Here is a 20,879-nt window from a genome sequence, read left to right on the forward strand (position 1 = left end):
TTCTTATTGGTTTATATTAAAGGAGAGAGTTAAGTCTTCATTGAAAACGTGAATGAAGACAAAGCGATCATGTGTTAGATCATCGTTACATCTGACTGAGCTGTCCTTGTTCACGAAAGGCTCGAGAACTGCTTGAAAAATTGAGCCAGCAGATTGTTGAGGGATTAGAGCAAAGGATAAGACAGATTTCTAACCAAAATAGAAAAATGTATCAGTACGAGGTCAGCGGCTTTCACTGTGAACAAGAAATCACAGACTCTGCACTTAAAGATTAAAGGATGATGCCAGCGTTCTGATATAACAGCTCTGCTCTAATTCTTCCAGCTGAATTCTGCTTAGTTTGAGTAGAGAAAGAAAGTGCAGTGCAGTTTAGTCCTTCAGAGCTGGTTCTGTTTGTGTGGACCCAGTACCAAGCTGGTTCTGTTTGTGTGGACCCAGTACCAAGCCGGCTGATCTAGACCATAGTGGTTGCTGGGATCAGATGAGCCATCTTCAGCTGTCTAGCCCAGGAGAATATATTCTCTGTAAGTCAGCATTTCTGTGTGTCTTCATTTATTGATTTGCCTTTTGAAGGTGTGTGGTCAATCCTAAGATTTAGACGAGAGCAGTTCCAACCGTTCTCACAATTTCATGCTCTATTTGATGCCAAATTGTCTTCTGTGAAGTAGAGTGCAAGTTGAAACGAAGCAAAGTCTGAAAATCTGTGCTGCGGTTTTGCTCCATCTGACATAATTCATATTTCTTAGTTCAGTTTAGTCATGCACATTAATGAATATATTGAAATCGTCATTGTTTTTTTTTTGGGTTGTCCATCCGTCCGTCTGTCTGAGATTCATGTTAGCGTGATATCTCAAGAAAGAGTAGTTGAAGGTTTGTAGGATTTAAATGGAATTATTATCATTGTAACCAGCAGATGAACTGATCACATTTTGGACTTGATCCAAACAGGGTCAAGGTCACAACAAGGTCAAATGTCTGAAATAGTTTTTCTTGAATAGCTTCCTTCCTGTGTGTCATACAATGCTGTTACTTACGTGTTCATGTTCAGAAACTCCAGGCCTATTTGTGGCTAGCTATGATTTTGGCCATTGGTCCGTCTATATGTCTGTCCATGCCTGTCTGAGATTCAAGATTCTCCTTGAATTGAATTCTCCTTGAATCAGATGAACTGATCACATTTTGGACTTGATCCAAACAGGGTCAAGGTCACAACAAGGTCAAATGTCTGAAATAGTTTTTCTTGAATAGCTTCCTTCCTGTGTGTCATACAATGCTGTTACTTACGTGTTCATGTTCAGAAACTCCAGGCCTATTTGTGGCTAGCTATGATTTTGGCCATTGGTCCGTCTATATGTCTGTCCATGCCTGTCTGAGATTCAAGATTCTCCTTAGCTCAATATCTCAATTACAAGTGGTTGAATGATTGTAGGATTCTAATGGAATTAGCACTGTAAATAGCAGATTCACTGATTACATTTTGGAGTTGATGCAAACAGGATCAAGGTCACAGCAAGGTCAGATGTCTGAAAAAGTTTTTCTTCAATAGCTTTCTACCTGTTTGAAGTATTTTAAGGGTATTTCTTACATATAAATTAGTAAGAAGAAAGACTAGACTTATGGTGACGGTATCCCTGTTGACGCATTGGCATCACCTTCTACTTGTTTAATTAATATTCAAGTAGCCAGTATTGCTGTTCTTCACCTGAGATTTTCACCATAGAGATTTAAATGTGCTCAAATCATTGGCTAAACTGAAATTCAAGATTAAAAATACAGCTACAAGCAGCGATTCATGGGACCAAGCACCAAGGGTGCAGCAATGTCTGCTATATGAGCCAGTTTTGGTAGGTGCATTTTATTATGCTGCATCAGTGAGCATGCATGTGAACTTTGTAGCCACATTGTGGAATGTATTGACTTTCTTTTTGTGCGGCATGACATGTTAATTGATCGCTTTGCCATGACAACACTGAAGATATCAAAAATTCCTTTGCAGTGTAGCATCTTGGATATCTCCCTACCATGCTGAGTAAGCTTTTGCCAGACCCTGATGGTGACCACTTCTGATGCATGTGCCAATTTTTGAGTTTTCTAGCATACACAAGCACCTCAAAAAATGTCTGAAGAAAAAAATAATCATAATAGATATAATAGGACTCTTCACGCCCTTGTGCTTGGGCCCTAACAAGATGACAGCACCCTAGAAAGCAATTTTTTGAAAGCAAAGGGAACTCTGCTTATTTATATAATGGCATTCATATTGGGTAAAATACTTTATTTTTCCTCAAAGGCATTGTTTAATTTCAATAGTGATCAGGTGCACCAATTACATGTAGCATTATGAAATTGTACATGCTCCAGTTTGCCTCCATTGCAGGTGATTCCCAGAGAGTCGAGATGCCTAGGAAAGAAGTAGAAGCAATCAAGGGCCAAATGGTGGTTCTGGAGGCCTGGTACACACCCACATCCGTCATCGAGAAAAATACAGTCATCTGGATCTTTATGGCCAGTGACTCCAAACAAGTGAGTGACAAGTGCTGGCAGCAAAAGTATACTGATTTCTCCACATGATTATTAGTTCAGCAGTGTCTCTAATACTTTGTGTATTTTTGGTGCGGCCACAGATGTCCTTGAGTTTCAAAATAGGTCCATGTGACGTCATTTGAAGACTTGAATATTTAGTATAAGCGTCTTTCTCAGACGAAGTGCAAGCTAGAGAATAAAGACAAGCTCGTTTGGAGAGTTTCATCCTGCACTTTTGAGGATTTCGCCCTGCATGCTCAAATCTAGTGATAGCTGACTCATGAACAAATCATTATTTTTGAATCGATTATTTTAAATAAATTGGTTGAACATGTTCACAAGGCAATGTTATTGGTTTAAGAATTCTAACCATTTAAACCAGTAAAATTGAAGCACAAAAACAAGACATTTTAAAAGCTGAAATATAAAACTATAGTAGTCACATTTCAGAAACCTTGTGATTTTTATTGCTGCTTGAGAGCTAGACTCTTAAATTCATGAACATGGATCAAAACGGGAAAGCTTCTTGTGTTTATAAATATAACCAGCAAGTAAGGATGTACTTTAGTATTCAGCTAAATTGTTAATAGATTGGCCTTGAAAAAATTATTATACAAACTCCTTAAAAATGATATGCGTGTAAACAAACTATATATAGGCTACAATATGAGCTTATGGTTTGAAAAATTTGATTTGGTAAATTAATTTAAATCATATAAATCACTTTCCGCTGGTTGTTTATTGGGCATTTGTGTCTTTAGTTTATTGCTTGTTGCCATGTTTTTTTTTTTTATTGTGATATGGCTAGACAGATGAATGCAAAACTACTCACAAACCTGAGGCAGGTAGTGTTGTTTTCTCACTCCACAGCTCCACAGCAGTTTCTGTGCATGTTCTCCCCGTGGGTTTCCTCCAGGTTCTCGGATTTCCTCCCACCTTCCTAAAACACGCCACTAGGTGCTTCAGCTAAGATAAATTGCCCCTAGGTGTGAATGTGTGTGTGTGCATGCTGCCGAGATGGACTGGACTGGTTTTATCAATGCCTCACGCACTGTGTTTCCAGGTTAGGCTCCAGATCCACCGCAACCCTGAGCAGGATAAGTGATTACTGAGAGTGAGTGAGTGAGAAATTGTGACATTAAATGCATCTATGCAGTGAGTCACTTATGTCACAATGAGCCTAAATCACTGATTTGCTTTTAATGTCTTGCTCTTCTTTTGTTCTGCCATCTATTTTACATATTTACAAGTACTTGATTTACTGAAATTGAATGGCAAAAACACCAGCGTTGTTTTGTTTTGGATAAATCATACACTAACGATAGTGTTTCACAGTTGGAAAAAAAGAATTGTACCACTTCCACTGGTAGTCACCACATCACTTCATATTAAAAATAAATGCTTCCTGGTTGCTTTGTTGTGTTGAATCACTGCAAGCGTAAGCTCAGGTTAATAGGTCCAGTGATGTTTGTGTGATGTATTAGGCGGCATATATTATTTCTTACAAAAACTAGTAGATGCAAATTGTTTTCTGTGTAGTACGGTTTGTATATTATATATTCATATTGGTTTCCTAAGTTATATTCCTAAGAAAGATCTATATGCTAAAGTACCCTGGAATTAACGGCAGATGCAAATCATGGCAACATTTGCATAGCTTGCATATGTTATAACATAGAATGTTGGCTAAAAGACCGTTTCCTCAGCCCACACTGTTTGCTTTTTGTAAGCACTACTTGAAACATTGTTCTTAGATTTTATCAAGATAACGTCTGTGTGTGTGGCATGGAGGGCGGAAGTTGGGCCATTAGCTGTAAAAACCTGACATAAAACAATGATATCCTGAATAAACAGCATATTGGATCTGTTGTTCTGTTGGTGTAATGGGGTTCATTATAGTACAAACACAAGTGCACAACGCACAATGAGTATGTTGTAAAGGTAAACAGCTGTTCTGTGAGACATGCGTGATATAAAAAGCTATAGGTATGAATTAACCTTACATTGTCATTAAGTCATTTATCAGACACTCTTATATAGAGCAACTTACAACATCAGTTAATTACGTCCAAATACCTTCAGAGCACATACAGTATGTAAGTGTATTCTGGTATATACTGCATAAGTGTTAATGAAATATTCCTTATTTTTCTATGCCCACACAGTGAATGCTAGAATGGTGATACTGAGTTGGTCAAATACCCAACATAATCAGTAGTGACTTAGATATAGAGATGGTAAGAGATGGTAAACGTTGATTATCTGCCCACTGGTAACTTACTGATTTGTGTCCTGTGCTGCTGCAGATCATTTCCTACTCCTCAGGAGAGTTTGGGATTGGAAGTTCCGAATTCAGAAACCGTGTTGGCTTTGCCGTGTCCATGCCCTCCACCAACCTCTCCATCTACATCAACAACACTCAGGAGTCCGACTCGGGGCGTTACCTCTGCAACGTCATCATTCCTGGAGCACGGGGTCTCAATGGGGAGCTGCAACTCAATGTTAAAGGTGAGTACAGTGAATGTCTTGACTCCATGAAAAAATATTTTATATTTTGGGCTTTAATAGCATTATATTGGCTGATTCACAGTTTACTGCGAATATAAAAAAGGAAAACTGTGACCAGCACTATTTTTATGCAGTATATTTGTTGCTCTCAGTTGTGTTTCTGGTTTTGACTTTGACTACTTTACACTCTTGGATTTGTCTAGTTTTGCTCGTTTGCTGATTGCTTGACTTTTTGCATGGTTTTGACTCTGACTCTTTGGATGGTTTGCCTGAGTGTTTAATGAACCTGCACTGGCTGCTTACCTGAAATCATGTGGGCAGGAGCCGCTGGCTCGATATACATCTTGTGGCACAATAGAGATGTTAATGTTGAACACAAATTAGGTACAGCAGGTTTGCAAATCTCATTGTTCACCAGAAGCAGTGCTGTACGTGTGGCTGTGAGTGTATCTCAGCCACTTTGCAATATCCATTTTACAGGAGACGCTGCTCTTGTGTGGAGCATTTAGTTTTGCTTTTTCAGCTTCAAATAAAATTCATTAGTCCATTGAGACTGTATGGCAATTTAGTTTTAGTTTCTAACTTTCATGAAGTTTGAATTTTAACTGACGCAGAGTCTGACTGCCATAGAGGGACTGAAATATTGAGCTGACAGTAAAACCTTTACTTTGTGGGGATTTTTTTTTCTTTCTGTATCACGTTTTCGGACACATGTGCCACCACTGAGAGGAGGATTGTTTCTTTGTGATACTTGATTACTTCATAAATATACCTCTCCTCGTGGTTAACTGAATTAATTCATTAACTCTTATGGCTTATATCTAAATAATAAAATTAGGCAGAAGGTGCATTTCTAATTAGAATGCTGCTAAACATAAATTTAGTGACTTGTTAATCTTCATGTTTGATAAGCTTTGGGTTTGTGGATTATCTCTGCTTTTCCAGTCCCTCCCTCCACTCCAGTGTGCTCTATGACTGGGGATCCTGTGCTGCGGGGAAACGTGACGCTAAGCTGTAAGTCCAGCTATGGCAAACCTGTCCCTCAGTACAAGTGGACCAAGGCTGCTCCTCTCTCTGAGGTCTACTTCTCTCCAATGCAGAGTGAGTGCATTAACTGTCATATATCAGAATCAGAATTTTTTTATTCGCCATATACATTTACATATATTAAGTCTTTTTCTTGGTGTGTGGTCACAACACGGTGCAGTCAACACACGCATCTCAGACAACGCAAAACAATTACCATCCTAATATACAAATATTGCATCTTAAGCAGAAATGGTAGACTCAGTTGTAATTTACATTACAAACAGAGTGGCACAATTGTGATATATAATATGTAATAGCAATGATATATAGTAATGATAATATTAATAATATTTACAATAATAATAATAATAATAATAATAATAATAATAATAATATGCAAGTATGTAATGCAGGAACCAGGAATGCAATTATTCGTAATAATATTTAGTGCAGGTTTACTTGTTATTGGCAGGTCAGTATTGTAGTGATCACCGAATGCTGCCTTGTCAGCCTGGTTAATAACAGAAATTGCCAGTGGAAAGAAACTGTTTCTATGTTTTGGTTGTCAGGAACCGGAATCACTTTCCTGGTGGTAGTTTTTGGAACAGGTCATTAGTAGGGTGGGAGGTGTCAGTGGTTTTTCCTGCTCGCCTCTTGTTTAGTATATACTGTATATTTTTTAATTTCTCTGGTTTGATTAAATGCAAAGCATTTAATCAGTCTGAATAACTTATACATCCTGACTGTTTATGTGGACCTTAAACATGTTATTATCACTAATATTACTAACTAATATTACAAAATACTAAGAGTATACCAAGTGTATTTTGTCCCATTAAAAGTCACATTTTATTAATTCATTTGTTCCAAGTGAACAACACACCTTGCCTCATTGATTGATTGATTGATTGATTGATTGGATTTTACATCATTTTCTCCCAAATTTGGTCACCTGCCAGTTCCCACCCACTAGCCAGCTCTATCCTATCATACACAGCTACTAGTGAGGGTGAAGGCAAACACATTCTTCCCCCAGAGACACATGAAACCAGCCAACTGCATCTTTTTTAACTGTTCCTGGCCGGTAGTAAATGATCCACAGCCTGGTACCGTTTGTGCGCTAAGATACTGAATATGACAAAGTCATGGCAGGCAAACTGGCAGTGAGAACTCCTACACAGTTGAAAACCAGCTGTATTTAAAATTGTGTCCTCTTATATAGATGATTTGCTTATCCACCATTGAGTCTGTTTATATTTGGTGGGAGGTGTGCCGTATTCTGAAGGCTATTGGCTTTTGTGGAAATCAATTAAGCCCTTAGACACTCTCCCTCACTGACTTATATACCTCACTGACTTATACGAAATACGTCAATATATGGAAATGGAATCAAATTACAGTTCTCATACCATTTCATTACAAGAGCTGACATAAAACAGTGATACCTTGAACAAACAGCACATTCTCGATTTCTTGGTCTCCTTCACACACGCTCGTACATTAGGCAACCTCTCATCACTTTCTTTTCTTCACTGCTCTCCCAGAGTGGAGGTCATGCCCTCAGCCTATGCTTGTGCTCGGCTACCTGGGTAAGGAATTAGACAGTTACTTCAAATAGATTCATAACCTGAGGTGATATACTCACCACTTTATTTAGAACGTTCACGTCAAACATCAGAATGGGGGAACCGTGATCTGAGTGGCTTTAACTGCGGCATACTTGTTGGTGCCAGGAGTCTGGTCGAGATTTCAGAAACTGCTCATCTCCCACAAACAAGAATCTCTAGATTTTACACAGAATGGTGTGAAAAAACTAAAACTTCCAGTGAGCAGCGGTTCTGAGGGTGGAAACGCGTTGTTGATGAGAGAGGTCAGAAGAGAATGGCCAGACTGGTCCTAGCTGACAGGAAGTCTACAGTAAATCAAATAACCACTCTTTACCACTGTGGTGATTAGAAAAGCAGCATGCCTACTGTAGCCTCAGATTCCTGTTTCTGGCTGACAGAAGTGAAACCCAATGTGGTCTACTGTTGTTGAAGCCCATCCGCCTCAAGGTTCATCATGTTATGCATTCTGAGATGTTTTTCTGCTCATGATGCATGTACAGAGTTGTTATTTGAGTTCCTGTAACCTTCCGGGCAGCTCAAAATGATCTGGCCATTCTCCACTGACCCCTCTCATGAACAAGGTTTTTCCGCCCACAGAACTGCCGCTCACTGGATGTATTACGGGATGAGCTGCATGAGACTGAGACTGTGTATGAATATCCCAGGAAATCAGTAGTTTCTGAAATACTCCAACCAACCCGTCTGGCACAAACAACCATCCCACTGAGATCACATTTTTTTCCCATTCTGATGTTTGATGAACATTAAGTGAAGCTCTTGAATTGTATCTGCATGAGATTATGCATTTAGTCTGCTGCCACATGATTGGCCGATTGAGTAATTGCATGAATGAGCAGGTATACAGGTGTTCCTAATAAAGTGGTATATAGAAGAAAGTATGACCTAAAGAAGTAATTGTGCTAACTAATGTAGTAGAGCATCTCTGTCTTATCACTTCAGTGTGTAGATCCATGTCCGATCTACACTATGATGTGTAATAACTCTTAAAAATATATAGTTAAACTTGTATTGTATTTGCAGAAATCTGAATGTGTGGTTTTGTTTGTAGATAAAGATTTATTATAGAGTACCAGAGGAACAGCTAATAAAATAATGATCATGAACCATTGAAATATTTTGATTTATCCTGTTTGAGTGCTTCATGGTCGGCCATTATTTTAGGTTATTTGAACTTATTGGCTGCTACTCAGGCCAGTCAATGAGGGATGTTATCCCATAATCCCTTACCAAACACTAAAACCTGCTCTGGTAGCTTGGCTGCATTTGTGCAGTCTTAATGCACTTCTTCTTAGGCCTAGTGAAGCAGAATGTTGTGTGAAGTGAAGTGTGTTGTTGCTTGATTCCTTTTAGAGCCAGTGGTTTTATTTTAATTAGATGATTTGTTTGACTAGAATGAAGACCCTACATTCTTGTTTTTTTTAAGTATTTATTACAGTAATGCAGTAATGCACAGAACCCCATAGACTACTGACATGATTTATATTTGTCATGATTAATTATTTCACCTTGTGAAGGTTATGAACTTTTCATAAAGAGCATGATGTTCAGTAAGTGTGGCTGGTGATATCTTTTCAGATGAAAGGCAGGGCACCCTGAGGTTGAGCAATCTGACCAAAAGCATGTCAGGAAAATATGTGTGCAAGGCCAGCAACACAGCCGGGAGCGACACCTGCCATATCAACTTGGAGGTCTCCACGCGTAAGTACTAACTCAATCATAAAGCAACGTCTTGTGTGATTACATCTGCTAGAGGAGACGAATCTTCTGTAACTGAAGTGTATGTTTCTCTGCAGCCAGCAATGCCTGGCTGATAGCAGGAGCCACTGTGGGTTCAGTTGTGGGGTTCGTGGCCCTTGTCCTGTTTCTGGTCTTCATCTTCAAGAGGGAATGGGACACAGAAGAGGAAATGGCCAATGAAATCAAGTGAGCACCATCTTCTTCTCTAACTGAAGAGTCTCCCTGCGATCTGTTTCAGTGGTGGCATGGGTGTTAGTAGGATGGTTTTTAACCCTCATGTTCTGTTCATTACTTAGCAGTGCAACAGAAAAGTGTTTGCCCTATTGTCCAGAGATTGTGAGTTCCACTCCCAACAATGGCAGAGCCGTCCATGACCGGGAGCCAAGGGAGCACAATTGGAATCTCTCTCTCTCTCCTGTCAATCACAGGGACGCTAGCCAATCATGGATGTCTGTGAGCTCATGTATGCTGAAGATGATCAATAGCACTTTTCTCTAAGTGTGTTATGCTGCCCTGTGATGCAGTATGAGCAGCAGTTTGAAAATATGTGGTTGGCTGGCTTCACATGTCTCGGAGGAAGCATGTGTTAGCCCTTACCTTCCCTGTTTGGTGGCTGTATGATAGGAGGAGAGCTGGCTGGTGGGTGGGAATTGGCCAAGACTAAATTAGGGAGAAAATAGGGGGAAAAAACACCCAAGTACTTTACATGCTTGAGGATCTCTTTTTTGCATGAAAAAATAGGCTGATAGGGGAGTGAGGGAACAGCAACATATAAAAAAGTATGATGTGTTGTTCTTTAATTCATTGTAGGGAGGATGCTCAGGCTCCAAAGCGGGCTTCCTGGGCTAAGAGCACTACTGCATCAGACATCATCTCCAAGAATGGCACTCTGTCCTCTATGGCCAACAGTCCTGCTCCTCAGGACCCTCCTCACATGCCTAACAACCACTACCCCTACACCCCTGGACGCTGTGACTCCATTTTCACTGCTTCAGGCGGCACACATCTGTACCCAAGAGAGCCCAATCCTCTCCATGGGCTGCCTGGCTACAACGTCAACAAGATGCCTACCCATGCCCAACACCACCACCAACCAAAGAAAAGCTGCACACTCAGGACTGATGGAGCTCAGCCACAGGCACCAAGCTCCACTCCTGTACTCATCAGATCCATGCCACTCTGTGGCGCTGTGCCTGTCATGGTACCTGCTCAGAAACAGGCCGGTTCACTCGTCTAGCCCAGTCAAGTCAAAATCTCCAGCTCTTACCAAGTGGAGCAAATGGACTGGACGACTCCATTACACAAGTTCGAGATTTACATTTTTTTATATTCGAGGTTAGAGTTCTCTTTGTAGAATATTAGTAGCCTCTTTTATAAAATGTATTGTATGGGTTAAGATCAGGGTGAGTTTTTTTTTTTTTTTGCCTAAAACAGTGAATTATATATTCATGTTTTCAAATTATGTCTCTCATCAAGACAGTATTTTTCATTTATGTCAGAATTTGACACGGGTAACAGCTCCATTCGATTTGACAGATTCTGTTTGTGGTTGTCAGATTTAGATATTTGTCTAATTCCCAGAAAAAAATTGAGGAATGTAAAGAATGTCTGCTTTAACGCTGGTATATAAACAGTTACAGACGTTGATGGATGCAGTTCAGTTCTTGTTAAAGTGATTTGACAGCAGTCGTGCATTAGGTGTGTTCTACTTTAAATGTTACCTTGTGCCTCTTTTTTGCTCAGGAGTTTCTACATTTGGCAGCCCAACTCTTTAACAGCCATCAACAGATCTTTCAGTCTGAACAATAGTTTTTATTTAAAAAGTTATTTGTTTCTTGGGTTACTGTGTATTTTAAAAGAAAATGAACCCATTCGTAAATGTTATCCATTTCTATAAAGGAGAAACAGCACTGTCTTTGTGGTTGTGCACATTCTTTCCTTTATTTCTTTCTTTTTTTTTTTTGGATGATAAATATTTTAAGAGATCGATGTCAAACTTGTGACTTCATGGTTGGTGCTTCAATTCTCGACTCGGTTTTGTGCAGATAGATTGGAATTAATATTGCCACCAAAAAAAGATGAATGCTCAGTAAATAAGTGTAAAAGAATTTCTCTTTTACTTTGATGAATTTCTGATTTGTGTTTGGCTCCTTTTACTCTGGAGCCTTTATTCCATAATTGTCCACATGGCGGAAGCAAAGAGGTGAAAATATTAACTCATGAAAGGGAAAACAAAATTCTCCTATACATACTGTATGTTGTGTTCATTTCTTTAACAAATGAATACTCTCTAGAATAAACTCAGCACTTGTTGAATTTTGAACCATACTTTTCTGGATTATTGTTTTATATTATTTGATAGAAGCCAATCAGATTTATATTTGTTTTGTTGTGCAGAGATCAGTGTTGGTCTTATTTACACATGGTTCCACCTGCTTGCCCTGTCCTTAAGCACTAACTGTGTTCACGACTAATCAGTGCCGCCCAGGTATGAGCTGTACAGTATGTTATCTCAGTAAACAACAAGGAAATGAAACCTGTACGTGTGAAACACAAACTGACATGGCTCACACTCGCACATTGTTCGTCTCTTGGATTTTGATCCACTGTTTTGGTAAGTAAAAATCCTCCCACTTCACTTCACTCACTACTGAAACCTTCAATGTTGAGGTAGTTTTTTTACATTGCCACTGTCATCTCAGTGGTCATAAGGAATCTAAATCTATATCCAAGCTGCTCTATGACAATGTCTGTTGTTAAAAGCGCTATAAAAAAAAGAATTTAATTGAATCATTTTGAATTGTGCTTCCCAAGATTTAAAGCTCTATGAAACTACAGTCTTGAAGGTTTTAGATTTTGCATAGTGGTGTTTTTGTAAATATTGGTATCCGAATTTAATATGGATGTTCTTTGAGTTCACCTCAACTAAGAGCAATAAGAAAAAGATTTAAAAAAAAAAAAAAGTCATCCATGCATTATTCAAAGTCTAACGTTATTCTAAGATATACTGTACTTCCCCCTAACAGTTTTGAAATATTTTAACTGATTTCTTGTGTTTACATACACCGATCAGCCATAACATTAAAACCACTGAGAGGTGAAGTGAATAACATTGTTTATCTTGTTACAGTGGAACCTGTCAAGGGGTGGGATATATTAGACAGCAAGTGAACAATCACTTCTCAAAGTTGATGTGTTGGAAAAATTGGTAAGTGTAAGGGACTTTGACAAAGGCCAAACTGTGATGGCTAGACGACTTGGTCAGAGCATCTCCAAAACAGCAGGTCTTGTGGGGGGTTCCTGGTATGCAGTGGTTAGTACCTACTAAAAGTGGTCCCAGGAAGGACAACTGGTGAACTGGCAACAGGGTCATGGGCGCCCATGGCTCATTTATGCACGTGGGGAGCGAAGGCTAGCCCATCTTGTCCGATCCCACAGAAGAGCTACTGTAGCATGCTGTCTGATAGAAAGGTGTCAGAACACACAGTGCATTGCAGCTTGTTGCAGATGAGGCTGCCACTGACCGGTCAGAGTGCTCATGCTGACCCCTGTCCACTGCCGAAAGCACCTACATTGAGCATGTGAGCATCAGAACTGGAACATGGAGCCATGGAAGAAGGTGGCCTGGTCTGATGTATCACGTTTTCTTTTACATCATGCGAACGGCCAGGTGCGTGTGCGTCGTTTACCTGGAGAAGAGATGGCACCAGCATGCACTATGGGAAGAAGGCAAGCTGGCAGAGGCAGTGTGATGCTATGGGCAATTGTTCTGCTGGGAAACCTTGGGTCCTGTCTTTCATGTGGCTGTTATTTTGACGCATACCACCTACCTAAACATTGTTGCAGACCAAGTACACCCCTTCATGGTAACAATATTCCCTAATGGCAGTGGCCTCTTTCAGCAGGATAATGTGCCTTGCCACACTGCAAAAATTGTTCAGGAATGGTTTGAGGAACATGACAAAGAGTTCAAGGTGTTGACTTGGCCTCCAAATTCTCCAGATCTCAATCCAGTCAAGCATCTGTGTGATGTGCTGAACAAACAAGTCACATCCATGGAGGCTCCACCTCGCAACTTACAGGACTTAATGGATCTGCTGCTAACGTCTTGGGGCCAGATACCACAGCACAACTTCAGAGGTCTTGTGGAGTCCATGCCTTGACGGGTCAGAGCTGTTTTGTTGGCACAAGGGGGACCTACACAATATTAAGCAGATGGTTTTAATGTTATGGCTGATCGGTGTAAGTGACTAACATGAGTTGTTGTTGTTCTCTGGCTGCTCACATTAGGGGTCGCCACAGCGGATCATTGTTCCACATATTTGATTTGGCACAGTTTTTATGCTAGATGTCCTTCCTGACACAACCCTCCCCAATGTTATCCAGAATTGGGACCGGCACTGGAAGTGCACTGTTTTGTGCAACCTCAGCGGTCTAGCAGGCTTAAAAAAAATAACTGAGTTAAGTAACAGCTCTACCGCATTTCACAGTGTGTTTTATGTGCAGTTATATCATAGTGCAGTTGAATTCAAGGAGCTGATTGGTCATAAGGTAGTGACAACAACAGCTCTTTCAATAGTGCTTAATAGCACATCACAGGTTTACATTAATGCGCTATGTTATCATTCAACAACTAATTTAAAAAAAAAAAAACAACATACATTTGTCTTTCTTGTTTAACAAGGAACCATAATTGAAAACAAGGACTTATCACTGATAGGCACTGTGTACTGAGACATTTATCAAACATTTATGGAAGGAGTCTCCAGAGGCAGCACTTTGTAACAGCATATGTGTTTTCTGCCACAGGAGAATTTTCAGGACAGGGGACTTTTGCATTTTCTGATTTCACTGTAACAAACACTGACAAGCTGTGTTTTTTGGTCTTGTTAATTTTAGACAGAAAAAAAGAGATGATGGTGAGGGAACAACTGTGTACAGCTGTGATAACATAAGTGCTTGTTTCTCAGAAGTCATTAAATGTAACTATAAACTGCTAAAAGTTTGTGTCCTTGAATTAAAGAAAATAATAACAATCTTTGGCAAATTGCTATGGCATAAGTGCTGTATAACATTTCTGGACATGCAGTTATAGGAAAATAATAAATAACAAGTGACATCAACCCGTCCTTGATTATTCAGATATAACAGCGCGTCCCTTAATCATCTGATATTTGTCAGAATAACATCATGGCATTTCCATGTACTGTAATAGCTCAGTTACCGCTTCTGTTTGTCCTTGTTCAGATGAATCCTGGTCCTGGGATGCGGTGGTGGTGAAGAGCTCAGTGTTCGCCCACTCCGGGTCAGCAGCTGAGCTCTCCTGCAGCTACAGCACACATGCTTCACAGGGCTTCACTCTGGAGTGGCGTTATGCTGCTCCCGGTACTCCAGCCATACAAGCAAAGAGGGTGAGCATCTAAACTTAGATCAAACCTTTTCACTAGTCTTAAACATTTGCATTATATTAGAAATTCTCAATTCTGATTGGCCAGAAGGTGCTGTTACATGTTCTATAACAGCAGCTCTGACAGTAGTTCCAGCTGCAAGTATAAAACCTGTGTATTTCAGTTATATATGCAGAAAATGTACACATTGGTTATAATTTTGTCTTATGATTATAATAAAAATTAGTATGAAACATTTCTGGAGAGACAGGACACTGCATATATGTTGGTTGTGCGATAGATAGATAGATAGATAGATAGATAGATAGATAGATACATGCATACTTTATTGATCTCGAGGCAAACCACAGCATTACAGTAGTGGTAAAAGATAAACATTCATAGATAATCAAATACAATAATGTAGCAGCGTGGCAAAAAAGATTCTTGGGGAAATCTCTTAGGGAGGGAAGGGAGCATGTCTCAATAAAAAAATAAGTGTAAACAAACTTGTAAACTAAGCATTTAGATATTGTGATAATTGAGGAGGTGCCAGTTACATTGTGCCACAAGGTATTTCGAATGCAACTACTACTACTACTACTACTACTACTACTAATAATAATAATAATAATAATAATAAGTGGGACAGTACTGTCGCAACAGTAGGGTGATTCATTATACAGTCCACTTGCTGTCGAAGAATGATGTCAGAGTTTCAGTGTTTGCACAGATGGTAAAGGACTTCTGTTCAAAACATCTTGTTTCCCAAAAACATTTTGCACTACACCATAGTTTTCTCATTATACCACAGAAGTGCTGAATTCTAGATTCTGATTGGTCTGATTGGTATATTCATTTCCTGTAACAGCAGCTCTAACAGTAGCTCCAGCTGCATGGCAAATCACAGGTTTATATAAATACGCCCGCTTGTGTGGAGGACATGCCACAAAAATGGATTAAAAACATGTAATCAGAGTTTTCTGTGAGGAAAGCTACTGTATATATTTAGCATTTTTAGAAGGAGTCTCCAGTGCTAGAACAGAGGGCTTGGCAGTTCCTCTGTATCATGACAAGCTGTATTTTTGGCAAATTGCTGGCAAATTGCTGTTGTATAGGAGGAAGAAAAAAATGACATACTGTTATTGAAAAAAAAAAACCATTTTGGATGGTAACAGTATCTCCGCATCGTGTCCTGACTCATTTTGTGCAGGTGTTGTACTACAATGGGAAACTCTACTGGGTGAACTCTTGGGAGAACAGAATGGCTTTAGTGCAGAATCCTCCAGTGTCTGGTGTTGCCTCTGTCAAGATCCACAGCGTCCAACCCAGTGACAGCGGACTGTATATATGTGACGTTACCAATCCAAATGATTGGTCTGGAAGTGGGCAGGGTCTCATCAACCTGACTGTGCTGGGTAGGAGAACGTCCAAGACTATGAATCAAATGTCCTAATGATGCCATGGAGGAGTGCTGATATGAACATTTCTGTTGGACTCATTGAATAACTATGTGGATTAAATGGGCACATAAAGTGAAAAGCAACAAATTTACAGCAAATTTAACAACGCTGATGAAGTGTTATAAACTGATACCATTACCAATAGTGACATTTCTCTTTCCTTACATTTGCTGTTCAGTGGCTCCATCGGTGCCTGTATGTGAGCTAATTGGCCACACCTACGTGGGGGAAGATGTCACTCTTACATGCCACAGCTCCCAGGGGGCTCCTACACCTATCTATTCTTGGAACCGAGGAAAAGACACAGCCCCTCTGCCCCCCAACAGCATTGTAGCAGGTATGCACCATAACTTACACAGATCTCTTTCAGACCAACTTTGTCAGTGATTATCACTGCACCACTCTGCAGGTGAACCCAACCCTCAGTCTGAGATAAGGTCCCGAAACTGGAGCACAGCTGTTTGCTCACCAAACATTAAACAGCTTTGGGGATTTACTTAAGACTTTCAAGTGACCCTTTATATTTTCTGAATTGTCAAGCCTCATATGAGAACCATACGGGCCCTATTACTTGTTTGGCTAGATTTAAATCTAGAGAGATGATTTAAGCAGTTTGGCCAGCTGAGTGATTTGTCTGTGAATTTGTTAAAGGTTTCAAGTTTCAAGTTTATTTGTCATGTGCACAAAATGTCAGGGACGGTTGTACACTGAAATGCTTATTGTGAGGCTCAGGTACTCTACAGCTGTGCAATGCAAAAATATACATAAGATAAGTGGGAAAGGGAAGGAGAAGAAGAGAGAGGGGGAAAAATATTACTTACAAATGTAATATGTATACAAACTATGCAGAATATATTAAGTATGTAGGTAAAGTGCAGATCCTAACTGTAGAGACTAGAATATGTCACATTATGTGAACAAGAGTGGGAGAGTCAGAAGAGACATTTATAAAAAGACTTAGAAATAAATTAATAAAACACAAAAAGCTGTAGAGGTTGCCTGGAGCTCTCACCAGTGCAGCCATCTTGCGGTACCAGAATGAAGTAAGTTGGTTAACTTGCCAGCTCAAGGAACTTGATTATATCAGTTGTGTTGTTACACATTCACTAACACACAAAAAAACAAGAACAATAGCACTTCCCCACTGAACAGTGCATCATGCCATGGCTCAGCCACAAATGCAAACCCAGGAAACTTTGTATCATGGCCGAGTGTGTGCATGTCTTTCCCATTGCAGGAATCTACATGCGAAAGAATAGACATTCTGTGGAGGGTTTTGAATGACACTATATTGTCAAAAGAATGTGGACACCTGACCATCACACCCATATGTGGTTCTTTTCCAAACTGCTGCCACAAATTTGGACAATTGTATAGGATGTCTTTGCATGCTGTAGCATTACAATTTCCCTTCACTGGAACTAAGAGGCCCAAAAATCATGACAATGCTCCTGTGCACAAAGCGAGCTCCATAAACACAATAAATGTTAAATCAACATCTCCTTACTGAAAACGTCATCATATCAATGATGAGACATTTTTCTTTGTTTTTTAAAAATAGCTTATTAGTCTAGCTTATATAGATTATGTGAAGTGTCCACCATACAAATCATTGTGTACGAGCTGTTGCTATAGAAACAATAACATATTAGAATGACACTATTGTCAGAGATGCTGTTATAGAAAATAAATCAAGCTTCTGACCAATCAGGTTTGACGCTGATAAGCACTCTACAATGACAGAGCAGGAAGTCTGTGAATGTTTCTGTGACAATTGAATAAATAACAGGATTTAGTACATGTAAATATTTCCTCTGCTGCAGATCAGCGTACTGGTTCTCTTCTCTTATCCAACCTTACTACTGCCTTTACTGGAACATACACATGCAGAGCTTCCAATGATCTGGGTGAGGCCGCGTGCAGCATTGCTGTGAAAGTGGCATGTGAGTAGGACGTCACATATTTATCAGTAAACGTATGTTTAAAGTCTCGTGACTATGAGAGCTTTGCTGTTTGACAGACGGCAGCACAGCAGCAGTGGTTGGTGGAGTGCTGATGGGACTTTTTCTCTTAGTCCTACTCATTGCCGCAGCCGTTGTTTATTTCTTCTTCTGCTACAAGAAGAGAGCTCGCAGAGGCACAGAGACCAAACTGAGGTGTGTGTTTAAAACCTCAAGTGAACACAAAAAGATGATGAACACAATTTATTACTACTCTAATTCATATTTCTTTTTTTTCTTCCTCAGTAGGAGGAATGTTGATTCATCAGAGAAGCGCCCGTCAGAAGGTCCTCTGCTTTCTGCTCATTTTGATGGTGATCAGCCTCCAGAGCTCAGAGTCTCACACCTCAGCCCACTAGTGTAAAGGTGGACTTTTCATCCATGACTGTACATAGACAAACTGATTCAATCATGTTTTACATTTTCTACATTTTCTAATATAGTTTGTGTTATTTTTGAGAAACATGGTAGCTTTAAATATTAAAAAAAAAAAACTCCAATTTGGCATTAGAGAAGGTATGAAACATACAGGGGTGCCAAAATCTACGGTAAGATATTTAGCCCCTTATTACTATGATACAGGAAACAACTGAAAACTACTCTGATAAAGCAGCATTCAGTCCAAATGTAAATAAAATTTGACTGGCGAAAAAAGTTAATCCACTGAAGGGGAAAGGACGCAGGAGGGAAAAGACGTTGCTTTTGGGGGTAATTACTTTTGGTTTTGCGCTGACTTTATCTAGGTGACCTCTAAACTCATGACCCTCAGCCTTGTGAGGCAATATCAATCAAGTTTTTGGTCGCTAAAAAGAAATGGAGGAGTTGCTTATTATTACATAGTCACTCCAGACTTTGCTTTGCTGTTTTCTTATCGTCATGTGGTGCACATCTGGAAAGAAAAAAAAACCCCAAAACAAAACAAAACAAAACAAATAGCTGTTTAATTTCTTTGCCTGCTAGGCTTCGGGTCTCGACACACCTCAGCTACATCATTGTCTTATGATAATTGGTTATTGTGTGAATCATAAACAGGATTTTTTTTTCACAGAAAATATTATAAAAAAATATTATAGAAAGGTTAGACTTGAACCTGTATTCTGTGTTCTGAAAGAACATTAAAATAGTCACTGATAAATTAGAAGATTAACTTTTCCGTGGCTTAAGTCTATGGGCTTAAGTCTGTATAAATCTTAAATAGGTGTTAAACAGTGAAACATTAGAAGAAATGTTGTATGTTAAGTCCACAGTAAAATACACAAAATTAAATTCAAATTCACAAGCTTTATTTTAATGTGTACAGTGAAATTCTGCCAGTATGGACACCTGTTTTGGATGTGAAATGTTTAAATAATAAACTAAAAAATATCCTGTACTTTTCTGTGCTTTATTTATCGAATCCACACGTGCTGATCTTTTGACTTTTTCTTGTGTGATATGCTCTCATACATATAATGAAACACTGATGATATATCAGAATAATTGTTGATGATCCTTGGAAATCAAGGCAACACAATCAATGCACAGTCCAACTGTGTTTGATGAGAGTAATAGTTTTGCCGACAAATCAACTATTCACACTATTTCCCCTCAGCCCAAATTTAAACCTAGTTTTGCACTGGATCTGAGAGGCTTATATTGCAAGTAAGGAAAGGAAATTTGCAGCTTTCAGGTTTGCCTACATTAGCAGCCTTCCTGAGATACCAGTGATCCTGACCCCTTCTGCTCTCCGGACCTGCCTGATCCATCCTGATGCCCTACTTCTGGTTGGAGTTCTCATCAATTGGAAATCACTCACTGCTGCTGAGGATGGCCCCACTTAAAAACCATGAAGATGGCTTTGGACCACAGTTATGCTATGCTGGCTTAGGGCTACAACAGCTATGATAACTTTAGGACTGCAATTGGCATGAACAGTTTTGCACTCAGGTCTCCATCAGTGCACAGTGGAAAAGTTCAACAAATCAGATTTCATGTGAAAACTGTAATGAATTTCCTGGTTACACAATTGCCCTATTTGACCATGTAGTTTACTATCCATTGTCACCCAGATGATGATTGGTTCCTTTCTGAGTCTGGTTCCTCTCATGGTTTCTTCCTCATGTCATCTCAGGGAGTTTTTCCTTGCCACCATCACCTCTGGTGATGAGTGTGTGAGTGTGTGTATGGTGTCCTGCAATGGACTGTCTAGGGTGTATTCCTGCCTCATGTCCAGTATTCCTGGGATAGCCAACAGATGCACCTCAGTCCAGACCAGGATAAAAACAGTTACTTAAAAATGAAATGAAGAATGAATGAACAAGGTTAAGTTGTTCTATTGCTAGAACTTTTCGCAAGCTGAGACATGTGTTTATAGATGAACATAAAATCTATGTTATGTCAGCAAAGAACTTCAAATCAGCCTGCTTTACAGTTAATGCATCATTAGGATCTGCAGTGATGTCACACGGACAGACACACCCCTGCGTGAGGGCCCTGCATGCCTGTCGATCTCTGCATTGGGCTCATGAAAAATTTTGTAACTACACAGTGGTGGAAGATTCTGAGGAGACGTCGGACATGCGATATGTTTGACCCGAGAGACCGTAAAGACAGTCACATGACATC

General features: G+C 39.6%; 2 protein-coding genes across 4 annotated transcripts in view; both read left to right on the top strand.

Moving 5' to 3' along the window:
• Positions 1-11,730, top strand: part of esamb (endothelial cell adhesion molecule b) — a 40,872-nt gene extending 29,142 nt beyond the window's left edge. For 2 of the 3 annotated variants that reach the window (XM_034310850.2, XM_034310852.2), the window contains 6 exons: positions 2,378-2,523; positions 4,830-5,031; positions 5,977-6,132; positions 9,264-9,386; positions 9,482-9,611; positions 10,236-11,730. In XM_034310850.2, the coding sequence (XP_034166741.1) occupies positions 2,378-2,523; positions 4,830-5,031; positions 5,977-6,132; positions 9,264-9,386; positions 9,482-9,611; positions 10,236-10,662 (1,184 nt within the window). In that variant the 3' untranslated portion in view covers positions 10,663-11,730. The remainder of the gene's footprint in view (positions 1-2,377; positions 2,524-4,829; positions 5,032-5,976; positions 6,133-9,263; positions 9,387-9,481; positions 9,612-10,235) is intronic. The other variant, XM_034310851.2, reaches the window with a different exon arrangement.
• A 141-nt stretch (positions 11,731-11,871) lies between these two features.
• Positions 11,872-19,569, top strand: LOC113532641 (V-set and immunoglobulin domain-containing protein 2). Its single transcript, XM_026924100.3, has 7 exons — positions 11,872-12,039; positions 14,673-14,836; positions 16,026-16,230; positions 16,454-16,612; positions 18,099-18,218; positions 18,296-18,431; positions 18,522-19,569. Exons 1-7 carry the CDS (start codon positions 11,916-11,918, stop codon positions 18,637-18,639), a joined length of 1,026 nt encoding a protein of 341 aa, XP_026779901.3. The 5' UTR covers positions 11,872-11,915; the 3' UTR covers positions 18,640-19,569.
• The last annotated feature ends 1,310 nt before the right edge of the window (positions 19,570-20,879 follow it).

The sequence above is a fragment of the Pangasianodon hypophthalmus genome, chromosome 14 (genome assembly GCF_027358585.1).
Source record: "Pangasianodon hypophthalmus isolate fPanHyp1 chromosome 14, fPanHyp1.pri, whole genome shotgun sequence".
NCBI classification, from domain to species: Eukaryota; Metazoa; Chordata; class Actinopteri; order Siluriformes; family Pangasiidae; genus Pangasianodon; species Pangasianodon hypophthalmus.